General features: G+C 43.3%; 1 protein-coding gene across 1 annotated transcript in view; it reads left to right on the top strand.

The window, feature by feature from the left end:
- Positions 1-11,674, top strand: part of Actn2 (actinin alpha 2) — a 60,135-nt gene extending 48,461 nt beyond the window's left edge. Inside the window, exons 15-21 of the mRNA XM_026413525.2 lie at positions 1,212-1,394; positions 3,721-3,855; positions 4,716-4,895; positions 7,636-7,782; positions 8,513-8,578; positions 9,646-9,804; positions 11,268-11,674. Coding sequence (XP_026269310.1) covers positions 1,212-1,394; positions 3,721-3,855; positions 4,716-4,895; positions 7,636-7,782; positions 8,513-8,578; positions 9,646-9,804; positions 11,268-11,426 — 1,029 coding nt within the window. The 3' untranslated portion in view covers positions 11,427-11,674. The remainder of the gene's footprint in view (positions 1-1,211; positions 1,395-3,720; positions 3,856-4,715; positions 4,896-7,635; positions 7,783-8,512; positions 8,579-9,645; positions 9,805-11,267) is intronic.
- The last annotated feature ends 1,701 nt before the right edge of the window (positions 11,675-13,375 follow it).

The raw sequence follows: 13,375 nt of genomic DNA, 5'->3' as shown, positions 1-13,375 counted from the left end.
TCCCAATTTATTTAGAGACCATCATACAGTGAATTTAACATAATAGAATATAAAAAGAATACTTTTGTAATTCTTTTTCTGTAAAATAGGAATGTCATCAGCAGACTGGAAACACAGAAGGTCAGGTTTGCACTCCCGCCTCGCTGCCAAGGAGCAGGCTAGAAGGGTGGTCCCCTGGTGTCAGGGGAGTTACACTCAGCCCCTGACTTCAGATGGCTCAGTGTAGGGTCTTTCAGCTTTACGACAGTGCAGAAATGACCCACATTCTGTAGAATCCAGGCTTTACATGGTGACTTTCCCACTTTTCCTGGACTGGTGATAGGCAGAGTGTCCTCTTGTGATACTGGGCAGGGCCAGCTCCTGGTCAGCCCTCCATCACAAGAGGAAACCATAGACCCTCTACAACGTGTGGTGGGCTAGGCAATGATGGTAGGTGGGTTAGTGTGCTAAATGTGTTTTCAGTTTAGGGTATTTTCAGCCTCTGAGGGATTACGGGGATGAGGTCTCATTGGGAGTCAAGGAGCAGGTATTTTCTTTGAACGTTGCAGCATCTGAAAGAGATTTTATTGGTGTTTCTGTGCACATTGCAAAGCAGAGGCGAATCGCCAAAATCTTTTGTCTCTCTTTGGAGTAGGCAAGACTGCTACGTCTGCCTCAGGTGTCACACTGTTTAGTGAGAGCCTGTTGGCAGCTGATGTGTTGCAGGACTAAAGTATGCAGTGGGTTCTTCCTGGGCCACAGGCAGCAAGGATGTGGACCGTGGGACTCACAGTCCTTCATCTGACATGTTATCATCAAGGAACGGGTTTGATTTGTAGAGGTTGTATGGAGCTTTCTGGGGAAGAGCTGGGTTCTGAGGGCTTCTCTTTTTGAGGAGCAGAGATGTTCTGCTATTGTCTTTAGTTATAAATGAGATAGCAAGTGATGAGTACAGAGCTGAGAAGAACAGCTGTTGCTAGAAAGTTCTAGCTAAGTTCTTTTATCAGCAGACATTAAGACCTTAACAGTAGCAGGGCCCAGACATAATGAAGGCAAAGGTGATTTTTTGAAGAAGAAAACAATTTTTTTCCAGGCAGAGCTTTTGTAAAACATGCAGGCTTTGTTTTTCTCCAGAGGTGCCTGCAGGTAACGTACAGACACTCCTGTGTGTGAACATCAAAGCCTGTGAAACTGACGGTAATCTGGGTTTTCTCCCTTGTTCCCTGGTGCAGAGTTTGATCACTGCCCACGAGCAGTTTAAGGCCACGCTGCCAGAGGCAGATGGGGAGCGGCAGTCCATCATGGCCATCCAGAACGAGGTAGAGAAAGTGATTCAGAGCTACAACATCAGGATCAGCTCAAGCAACCCATACAGCACCGTCACCATGGATGAGATCCGCACCAAGTGGGACAAGGTAGGTGGCATCTTGAAGCTGGGGTTGAGGGGAGAGGCGAGCACCTGGGGCACTAGGGTGACTGCCATGTGGCCTCATAGGCCAGACTTTCCTTCGTCCCAGAATTTCACACTCTGAATGCCAGTTGGTAGCCTTTGTGGTTCTTGGAAAAGAAAGTTGGGATTACTTTCTTTAAGGAAAATCTTATAGATTTTGGCAAAATTAGTATAGCTTATGATACTAATGCTATTAGGGAAACGATTCCTAAAGTGCCAGCTGAATTTGGGGAAATCAGCTTGCCCATAGTGTATCATTATAGAATTTTTAGACTGAATTATATCCCAAATGTGTGTGAGTTTTAAATTTAAAAGAGTCACTTAGAGGGTTGGGGTTGTGGCTCAGTGGTAGAGTGCTTGCTTAGCACGTGTAAGACACTGGGTTTAACCCCCAGCACCACATTCAAAAAGCCAAATAAACAAAATAAAGGTATTGTGTCCATCTGCAACGAAAAATATTTTTTTAAAAAAGTCACTTTCAAAAATACATCTGAGGGACAAAATATTGCTACTAACTTTTGTTGCTCTTTGAGTTTAGAGAAACTATTCACAAGTTTATAGTCAAAGTAGGCTCATTTTCAGCCCTTTTGTTTCTTTTTCTTTTTGTACTGGGGATTGAACCCAGGGGTGCTTCATCACTGAGTGACATCTCCAGCCCTTTTTATTTTTTATTTTGAGACAGAGTCCCCTGAGTTGCTGAGACTGGCCTTGAACTTGCAGTCTTCCTGCCTCAGCTTCCTAAGTTGATGGGATCACACATGTGTAGCACTGTGCCTGGCCTTTTGGTCTCATTTTAAAGAGAAGCAAGGGTTAGTTACAAGCAGTGCCAAAGAGGGGACAGAAACGACATGGAAAGGAGGCCAGGGTCCATGTCAGAGACAGTCATTGCATGAGAGGTTTTTATTGTGTGTGTGTTCCCCACCCCCACCCCCTGCACTGGAGATAAAACCCAGGGCCTGCTGTGTACTAGGCAAGCGCTCGACCATTGAACCACATCCTCAGTTGTCTGCATAAGAGCTTTGAAGTTAGTTCTGGTCTTCTGGCCAAGAAAAGAGAAAAGGGAAACTGAGCTGAGTAGTTCCCTTTAACAACAACAAAAGGATCTATGTAATTTCTTAAAGTGAGACATACTCTTTTCCCCTCAGTAATTTATAGGGCAGTTGGCCATATGGATTTTCATAAAAGGGACTCTGGCAAATATTGCCTTCAACAGCAGTTTTGTAGACGACACAAAAAAGATTTCTGCAGTAGTTTTCCTGCCTTTTCAGAGAGCACTGGGGCATAGCCTTAAAAAATGACTCACAAGTGTACAGGCCAGATGCCACTCTTCTCTGGAAGCAGACCTTGGCCCAGCAGGGCTTCTGTGTTCACGTGGGTCATGGAGAGCTTCAGCAGGCTGGGGAGCCTGAGGATCCCTTGATGAAGATGATGTTTACATGATCATAAAATATGTAGGACTATGAAGGAAGTGAATTACACTGTGATATAGTTATTAAAATATTTTTAAAGTTGGGATATAGTAATGCACGTGCCTCTACTAATACGTTAAAATCAAGACCTCATAACTGCTGATGATCTTGGAGTAGAGCTGAGGGCACATGATTTATCAGAGGCAGCAGTAGCTGGTGCCTGAACCTCTGGGATTTCTCCTGTGATGTCTCAGGGATGGCAAGGCACTGCTGTGGATTTGCTGCACACCTGCGTAATGGAAGAAAAGGCTAACTTTGAATCAGAGAGAGTGAAAATAAAGATAGCAGTTACCCCCTCATCCAAGTTCACAAATCTGCTACATTGTAGACCTGGCTCCGTGGCATGGGTGCCACAGGAGGAACTCTCCTGGGAGGAGGGATGGTGGTGTGCCTGATAGAGGCTCTTACACACCTTGTACTCTACAAGCCTTGGTGGCACCAGGTGGCAGTCACAGCTAGTCCCCCTACAGGAGGGACTTCCACTTCTCCCCCTCCTCTCCCTTACTCCACTTCCCCTCCCTCTCCTCCTCCCACCCCTCTTCCCCTCTCTCTCCTCCCCCCATCCCACTTCCTCTCCCTCTCCTCACTCCTGCCCCACTTCCCCTCCCTCTCTTGTCCCCTACCCCACTTCCTCCCCCTTTCCTCACCCCTATCCCACTTCTCTTCCCTCTTTTCACCCTTATCCCGCTTCCCTTTTCCTCCTCTTCCATCTTCCCCACCTTCCCTCTCTCTCCACTCCACCAACTCCTTGGACTGCTATCCTGCAGCCATTCCTAGGAGACCAGAGCTGGCTATTCACCCCTTGTCCTTGGGCCCTGACAGGTGAAGCAGCTGGTGCCCATCAGAGATCAATCCCTGCAAGAGGAGCTGGCTCGCCAGCATGCTAATGAGCGCCTGAGGCGCCAATTTGCTGCCCAGGCCAATGCCATTGGTCCCTGGATCCAGAACAAGATGGAGGTAGGTCACACCCTTCTCAGGCTGTCCACAGGCCTGGCAGCCAGTCCCCCTTAGTGACAGAGTGGTGCCTCCTGTGCTGTGGATTCTGGTTGCCCCACTCATTCTGTTTTCATATGGGGCTTTATCTTTCCAGCCCTGGGGCTGTTGTGGACTCTGTGTGCCTGGCACACTTGGGAGCTTGGTGGGTGCCCAATGAAGGGAGCAAGGAGGTTCTTACTGATGGATATTAATTGTGTCATTAAAAATAGCGATGAAGCCCTTTCTCAGTTTTTGGCCTTTAAACCCCCAACCTAAGGAGAACAGCAAAGACTCAGGCATGCTTCATGTCAGAACATTCATGAAAGAGTGGTCTGTGAATGGTGTTGAGGTCTGGGTTCATTTCATCACCAAGAACAGCCAGGAGACATTTCTCTCTCTTTTGGTGATAAAATGTTAACTTTTTCCCAAAGGAAAGAATATTTAAAACTGTAAGAAATTCTTGTGCTGGAGGGTATGGCCATCTGCGTGGTAGGTCTCCCCAGGCAGTTGGCTACCCCACCCCTGCCCCCGCTGAAGGACTAGGTTGCTGGCCCAGGAAGTTTTGCTCCCAGTGCAAGAAGATGGTCAGGGCTTACTTCTTCCTGCCTTTGCTGTTCCACTGTAGATTCTGGGAGACCTTTTCCCATTCTCCAGGTGGACCAGAACCAGACCTTATTCTATCCTGTGACCCTGTCCCTCTCCCACTGTGTCTGGGGACATCAAGTGACTTGAGCTGCTGCCTAATATGGTGTGACATCTTGAGCAGTCATGACCGATGACTCTCACAGCACTACCTCCTAGCTCTGCTCACCTCTCCCTGTCTGCCCGCGTGCCTCCCCTAGGAGATTGCCCGGAGCTCCATCCAGATCACAGGGGCACTGGAAGACCAGATGAACCAGCTGAAGCAGTATGAGCACAACATCATCAACTACAAGAACAACATAGACAAGCTGGAAGGAGACCACCAGCTCATCCAGGAGGCCCTGGTCTTTGACAACAAGCACACCAACTACACAATGGAGGTAAGCACCAGGCAGTGGACTGCTCCTGCTGCTCTCAGTGGCTGGTGTGCTCTGGGTGCACTTCTGTGCTTTGTTCCTGCTGAATTCTCAAAGTGTGAACATCAGAGGGTGGTAAGCTTTTCTAGTTGCTGTATGAAAAGGCTCTGTGCACTACATCAAGTGTGAGATCATAGTTAACAGCATTATGACTCAACACAACGAATTCATTATGCCTCTTTGGGGAGAGTACCAGAAATTAGACTACTGCCACATCTACAGTTTGGCCCAATTCGGGCTCCCTGGGAGCTAGCAGGTATAACTCAGGGCTCATCCTGCTTCTTGGTAAATGGAAAGATAGCTTCAGTGACAAATAGGCTATTCACTGTCTGTCTAATCCACAGAGATCCAGTTGTCACTGTGAGAGCCCTGATCTCACTTCTGAGTACTTCCCACTATAGACTAGGGTAGAATTTTTTTCTAAAGTATATGAATGTTGATTGGGTTATTTGTTTTTTTGTTGTTTAACTTTTTGAGTTCTTTGTATACCCTAAAGATTAGAGCTCTATCTGATGTGTGAGGGGTAAAAAATTTGTTCCAAGGATGTAGGCTCCCTATTCACCTCATATTATTTCTCTTGCTGAGAAAAAATTTTTTAGTTTGAATTCATCCCATTTGTCGATTCTTGGTTTTAACTCTTGTGCCATAGGTGTCTTATTAAGGAATTTGAGGCCTGACCCCACTTGATGGAGATTAGGGCCAACTTTTTCTTCTATTAGATGCAGAGTCTCTGGTTTGATTCCTAGATCCTTGATCCATTTTGAGTTAACTTTTGTGCATGGTGAGAGAAAGGGATTCAATTTCATTTTGTTGCCTATGGATTTCCAGTTTTCCCAGCACCATTTGTTGAAGATGCTATCCTTTCTCCATTGCATGCTTTTAGCACCTGTAGTTGTAATTTTGTGGGTTGGTCTCTGTGTCTTCTATTCTGTACCATTGGTCTACCAGCCTGTTTTGGTGCCAGGACCATGCTGTTTTTGTTACTATTGCTCTGTAGTATAGTTTAAGATCTGGTATAGCGATACCTTCTGTTTCACTCCTCCTGCTTAGAATTGCTTTAGCTATTCTGGGTCTCTTATTTTTCCAGATGAATTTCATAATTGCTTTTTCTATTTATGTGAGGAATGCCATTGGGATTTTGATCGGAATCACATTGAATCTGTAAAGTGCGTTTGGTAATATGGCCATTTTAATAATATTAATTCTGCCGGTCCATGAGCAAGGTATATCTTTTCATCTTCTAAGGTCTTCTTCTATTTCTCTCTTTAAGGTTCAGTAGTTTACATTGTATAGATCTTTCACCTCTTTTGTTAAGTTGATTCCCAAGTATGTTATTTTTTTGGAGGATATTGTGAATGGGGTAGTTTTCCCCATTTCCATTTCAGAGGATTTGTCACTGATATACAGGAATGCCTTTGATTTATTGGTATTGATTTTATATCCTGCCACTTTGCTGAATGTTTCTTGGTAGAACCTTTTGGGTCTGCTAGGTATAGGATCATGTCATCAGCAAAAAAATAAATAAATAAATAACCCAATCAACAAATGGGCCAAGGACCTGAACAGACACTTTTTAGAAGAGGATATACAATCAATCAACAAATACACGAAAAAATGCTCACTATCTCTAGCAATCAGAGAAATGTAAATTAAAACTACTCTAAGATACCATCTCACTCCAGTAAGAATGGCAGCCATTATGAAGTCAAACAACAACAAGTGCTGGAGAGGATGGGGGCGGGGGAGGTACACTTATACATTGCTGGTGGGACTGCAAATTGGTGCAGCCAATTTGGAAAGCAGTATGGAGATTCCTTGGAAAGCTGGGAATGGAACCACCATTTGACCCAGCTATTCCCCTTCTCGGACTATACCCAAAAGACCTAAAAACAGCACACTACAGGGACACAGCCACATCAATGTTTATAGCAGCACAATTCACAATAGCTAGACTGTGGAACCAACCTAGATGCCCTTCAATGGATGAATGAATTAAAAAATGTGGCAATTATACACAAAGGAATATTACTCAGCACTAAAAAATAACAAGATCATGGCATTTGCAGGGAAATGGATGGCATTAGAACAGATTATGCTAAGTGAAGTTAGCCAGTCCCTAAAAAACAAATGCTGAATGTCTTCTCTGATATAAGGAGGGTGACTCAAAATGGGGTAGGGAGGAAGAAAATGAGAAGAAAATTACCACTAAATAGGGAAGAGAGATGGGAGGGGAAGGGAGGGTGAAGGGGAACTGCACGGAAGTTGGAAAGAGACCCTCATCGATATACAGAATACATGTATGACGATGTGAGGGAAAAAAAAAAGTGTGTCACATTAGATTGGGTAGAGAGAAGTGATGGGAGAGGAGGGGAGGGGAAGGGGGGATAGGAAGGGCAGCAGAATAAAATAGACATTATTATTGCAGTATGTATATACATGACTGCATGACCAATGTGATTCTGTAACCTGTACATTTCTCATTTCCAAAATGAGAAATTATGCCCATCTGATTCAAATGTATGATATGTCAAGATCATTGTACTGTCATATGTAACTAATTAAAACAAATAAAAAAATTTAAAAAGCATAGGAATGTCTATAGCAGGCCCTCCTTTGGGGTCAGCTCTCCTGTTGTGAAAACGAAAAGGCAAGGTTGACATTGCTAGAAAAACTTCGAACTTATCATTGCCTTTTTCCTTGGTAGCACATCCGTGTTGGATGGGAGCTACTGCTGACCACCATTGCCAGAACCATCAACGAGGTGGAGACCCAGATCCTGACGAGGGACGCTAAGGGCATCACCCAGGAGCAGATGAATGAGTTCAGAGCCTCCTTCAACCACTTCGACAGGGTATCGCACTCTGCTTATTTGAAAGGCAGTTCTGTAGACACCAAACAATGAGTCTGAAATAATATGCATGCTGTTACCTTAAGTCTTAACACCCCAAAAAGTTTACAGGGAAACTGGTTGAGTATTGCCACAGGAAAGTAGCCACCAAAAGAAGGTATGCACAGCTGACGTTGCTCCTGTGACCTGAGGTGCAGGCTGTGAGCTGTGTCTTGCAGCTGTCAGTGAATGCATTTGTAGTGGATATCAGAGTCCCATTTGTTCTTACTGAAAGTATGTCCTTAACAAGGTGTGGTTGTTGTATTTCAGTCATTTTGTAAAGACTTGGTTGCAAAACTCTGATGTACTTTTCCTAGTAACTATGTAAAGTATCTAATGATTAATTAACAAATTGACTCATGATAAGAAAAATGGACCCACAAAATGGTGATAACATTCACAGTAAAGTATATGAAAATTTATGCTCCTGTCCAGTTCCTTTGCTACCTTCTTGACCCTGTGGTCTCATTTTTGTCTAGTTTTTATTGCCACTCACCCCCCATTCCTTTTAAATAACTATTGATAACATCCTTGTGTTGTCAGATCCACCCTTCCTTTAAGTCAGTGATGACCGTTGTGATCTTGGCAGAGTTCAAAGTGGCCCTTCCCTTACTAGATCTTGCTCACTTGGCCGAGCAGAGCTGCTCATATCACCTCTAATTCCCACTTTTCTGTTCCTTGCTTTTGCCAACAGAGAAAGAATGGCTTGATGGACCATGAGGACTTCAGAGCCTGCCTCATTTCCATGGGTTATGACTTGGTAAGACAGAAGTTGAAACTGTGCTAAGGTCTGATTTTATTGAGTTTGAGTTTATATTATAGAAAATGACACACTTAAATGTAAGGTAGAACATTTAGGGTTGGTTAATTTTCATTACACAGAAGAATTTTTTTTTTAAAGACAGAGTGAGAGAGGAGAGAGAGAGAGAGAGAGAGAATTTTTAATATTTATTTTTTAGTTCTCGGCGGACACAACATCTTTGTTGTTATGTGGTGCTGAGGATCGAACCCGGGTCGCACGCATGCCAGGCGAGCGCGCTACTGCTTGAGCCACATCCCCAGCCCCCAGAAGAATATTTTTTAAGGTTTCCCTGTTGCTATGTAAAAATAATTTTACAGAGTCAAACAAACACATTTTTTCCAGAAATTGGTCAGATTTTTTTCCTAATGAAGAAATCAAGAGTCTGGGCTTCCTTTATGATTTTTAACAGCGTTATTGATATAATTTGCATCCTAGGTGAGCACACCTATAATTACAGATGGCCGAGGGGCTAAGCAGAGGAGGATTGCAAGTTCCAGGACAGCCTCAGCAACTCAGACTGCATCTTTGAAAAAAAGATGTGGGGGGCTGGGGATGTAGCTCAGTGTTAAAGTGCCCCTGGGTTCAGTCCTCAATACCAAAAAAAATTTAAAAAGTATGAGTGTATTGGGACTATAATGGTCCCAATATACTCATACTTCTGTGTTGCCCATTAATGCATATTTTAAACATGACTTGCTTTGCTTCCCTCCCAAAGTTTAAAATAAGATCACAAGCACCAGCTCTGAACTGCCTTCCTGTTTAGCAACATCTCTTTTCTTTCTTGCAACCTGAAAAAAGACCCAATCTGCTCCAAGTTACTCTATGACAAATGTATTATGTTGCATTCCTGGGTCACAGAGAGGAAGGGCATTGATATTCTAGCTTGATGCTACACAACCTTTATGTATTTGATGACAATAAACCTCAGTCACTCTAAAGGGAATCCCTTCCAGAGACTGAAAGGAATTGCAGGATTAAGATTTCAAACACAAAGGAACTTATTACCTCTTTGCCCTTGGCCTCAGGGTGAAGCTGAATTTGCCCGAATTATGACCCTGGTTGATCCCAATGGACAAGGCACTGTCACCTTCCAGTCCTTCATTGACTTCATGACTAGAGAGACAGCTGACACAGACACTGCTGAGCAGGTCATTGCCTCCTTCCGAATTCTGGCTTCTGATAAGGTATGTATTGATGGATTTCCTTTCACTTTAACATTCTAATACCAGTGCCCCTGGTATATTAGCACTGAATCTGGAAAGCAGCACAGAGGAGACCTCAGAGAAAACACAGCTCTTCCTTCCCCGGCATTTGTGCTCAGGCCTCATGCTAGTGTTATAGAAGGGAGCGGTAATGTGCATTTGGTAGATGTATGTGTATGTTAAGGTTTATGGTTAATGGTTCAACCCCATTGTGCATTCTGGGTTAATAGGTGTGATTCAGAAAGAAGAAACTATTGCAGTTTAGGTATTGCAGAACTGTTAAGCTCTTCCACTAAGGGCCAGGGACCTTTTTTTTTTTTTTTTAAAGAGAGAGTGAGAGAGAGAGAATTTTTAATATTTATTTTTTTAGTTCTCGGCAGACACAACATCTTTGTTGGTATGTGGTGCTGAGGATCGAACCCAGGCCGCACGCACGCCAGGCGAGCGTGCTACCGCTTGAGCCACATCCCCAGCCCAGGGCCAGGGACCTTGACTTCATGCCCATTCCCCAGTGAAAAGTTGCAAGACTTTTGGGCAAGACTCTCATGACACATGCCTAAAACTAAGCAAGAATTTAACTGAAAGTTCAGAGCTTTTAAATACCACTCCCCAAACAATAAAAATTTCTTAGGATGCATAAATTCAGTCTGGGATAGGATTATTTTACTCTGTGATCTGGTTGAGAGAGGAAAAAGAGTCCTGCAAGAAAGTTAGGATATTAAAACACTTCAGTACAGCCATGTTTATTACCATAAAAATCAGAGAGGATCAGCTATCTCAAAAATAAGAAGTTTGTTTAACATGGGGAGGGAGAGTGCAAAGGATTTAGGAAGTAGTAAACCACGTGTGTCCAACCCCCCAGGGAAGTTCCTGTTATAAGTCACACTGTGAGGGCTGGGGATGTGGCTCAAGCGGTAGCGAGCTCGCCTGGCATGCATGGGGCACTGGGTTTGATCCTCAGCACCACATAAAAATAAAATAAAGATGTTGTGTCCACCGAAAACTAAAAAATAAATGTTAAAAAAAAGTCACACTGTGATATTATCTTACTTGTCAGTCTGCTTTACCAGAATTGTCCTATTTCTCAATGGATATTTGACATTTTTAAAAAGAGCCCCATCATTAAATGTGTCAGTATCATATTGTGGAGACGTTTTCTCCAGTGGCAGTATATTTTCAGTTTTTAAGTAAAAATTTACTGAGTGGGAAAATGATTCCATTTTCTAAAAGCACATATGCATACATTTTTGTTTTTAATACCAATTCCACTATGTCAAATAGCCCTGCATTCTCATCAGTGTATAATGTGACCCAACTATACCTTTACCTGTCTGTTAAGAAATTTAGATCACAAATGTAAGAAATGTTGTATTGAAAGTATTGAAACTGCTTATGTTCCAGTGTTTCTTTGACTGGCTTTGCAAACACTTGTGTGTGTTTTCCAGCCGTACATCCTGGCAGAGGAGCTTCGTCGAGAGCTGCCCCCGGATCAGGCCCAGTACTGCATTAAGAGGATGCCTCCCTACTCTGGCCCCGGCAGCGTGCCTGGTGCGCTGGATTACACTGCATTCTCTTCTGCACTTTACGGGGAGAGTGATCTGTGATGCCTGGGTTCTGTAATCATTGATCCCATCAGAACACAATAAAAGCTGAAGTCATAGTTTGTTTCCTGGAAACTTTGACAAACTTTATAAGTTAAGAGAATTTACAAGCATCTCAGTCTTTGCCAGGATGGTAACATGGCTGAAATGGAGTTTCAATAGTGTATGACAGTGTGCTTTGTAAGTAGGTCTCTTTATTTCTGAATCCTTAGCTAAATGTAATAAAGTATCAAATTAGTTTGTTTCTTTGATTAAGTAAAGCAAATTACTTGAGTACTTTGAAATTAGCAAGATCTAGGGATAGAAGAAAAGTGAAAAAATGAAAATCCCAAATATCTAAGATAATGGGGGGGGAATCACAAATTGGTAAATGTTTGATAATTATTTTTGTTACTGGGGATTGAACCAATGGGCACCATTGAGCCACATCCCCAACCCTGTTTTGTATTTTATTTAGGGACATGGTGTCACTAAGTTGCTTATGGCCTCGCTTAAGTTGCTAAGGCTGGCCTTGAACTCTTGATCCTCCTGCCTCAGCCTCCCCAGCTGCTGGGATTATAGGTGTGCACCACTGTTCCTGGCTATTTGATATTTTTTAAAAGAATTCTTCATATCTAATGCATATGTGATTCTCCCTAGGAGACTATATTTGGACTCTTAGTGTTTTATTTTCTCTCTTACCCAAAGATTAGCCCTACATAAGTGTAAGTGATACTGTCATCTCTTCATTGGAATTACATGTTAGGAGATGACCTGCCAGGGAAAGACACAGACTACTCGGGAGATCTTCAGTAATAAAGTTCTGAAGCTCTTCACTCTTCAGGAATAGAGAGCCTGATTGGTGGGTTCTGATGCATACTTTTTCCCCAGAGAAGGACCTGAGAAAATGGGGAGCTTAATTCCGCCAGATGGAGGTGGAGAGCCCTTAGATAGAATGGAGCTTTTAGGACTCTGTTGCTTCTAGATTCCCATGCCTTTTCCAGTACATGCTCCTAAAGGTTCTCCAGAGGCAGCTTTAGGTAAGCTCTCTGCTTGTCAACAAGAGACAACCAGGGTGCCTTCTGGTCCCCAGCAGGCCTGCCTTAGTGGAGCCAGACTTGGCAGGAGGTCGTTTCTCTCTCTGCAGAACCTCTCCTTAGCTCTCAGGTGGCCGCCTGAGGTTTGCCCATCTGCTGACTGTCCAGGACCAGTGTGGACAGAGTTTCCCAGCAAGCCCTGAGTGTGGCTTTGTCTGTGGCCTTGTCTCTGTCAGGCTTGTGTGGCTCAGGATGCTAAAGTGTCCTGGAGCTGCAGGGTGCCCATCAGCAAGTCTGTTTCCTCTGATTTTCAGCTTTCTACCCATGACTGGAAATGGGAAATGTGATCCTTTCTTTTCACAACTGTCGGGTAACTGGGTACTTTCATCATACTGGCCCGTTTAGAACCTTAGACCTTTATGCATTTCATTGATTTGTTTCATTATTAAGTAGTTGGTTGTTTCCAAATTCCTGGATTATTTGATCCTTTGGTTTATGTGTGTGCTTTTGGGGTGGTGTGCAGGTCAGCTCTGGACTCTGGTTCATCTCAAGCAGGTGCTATACCCTATCCACAAACATCAGGGAGAGACTGGGAGTCACTCTCCTTTAGGCTGCCATCAGGGGGACTCTTATGTATTTTAAGGTGGGTATGAGTGACTCATCCTGAATTTCTAACTTCTTCACAAGATTCAGCAACAAGAATGGATCAACATATTATCTGCCAATAAGTGAAGAAAGGAAATAAACTGAAAAACAATAAACATGTTTATATTCTCATTTTCAAAGTCATTTTTATTTCTGATGCTGAGTTATCAATTAAACTAAATTTGTAAAAGAAAAAAGAATCTGTTTTTATTATTTCAAAGAATAACCAGATGTCTTGGTTGATGCAAGCAAACTTCCTTGCTTAAAATTTCCTTCATATTTAAAAACTCA

Source organism: Urocitellus parryii, chromosome 9, assembly GCF_045843805.1.
Source record: "Urocitellus parryii isolate mUroPar1 chromosome 9, mUroPar1.hap1, whole genome shotgun sequence".
In the NCBI taxonomy this organism is placed as follows: domain Eukaryota; kingdom Metazoa; phylum Chordata; class Mammalia; order Rodentia; family Sciuridae; genus Urocitellus; species Urocitellus parryii.
The sequence above is the reverse complement of the archived record's forward strand: the minus strand, read 5'-3'. Positions and strand labels throughout refer to the sequence as shown.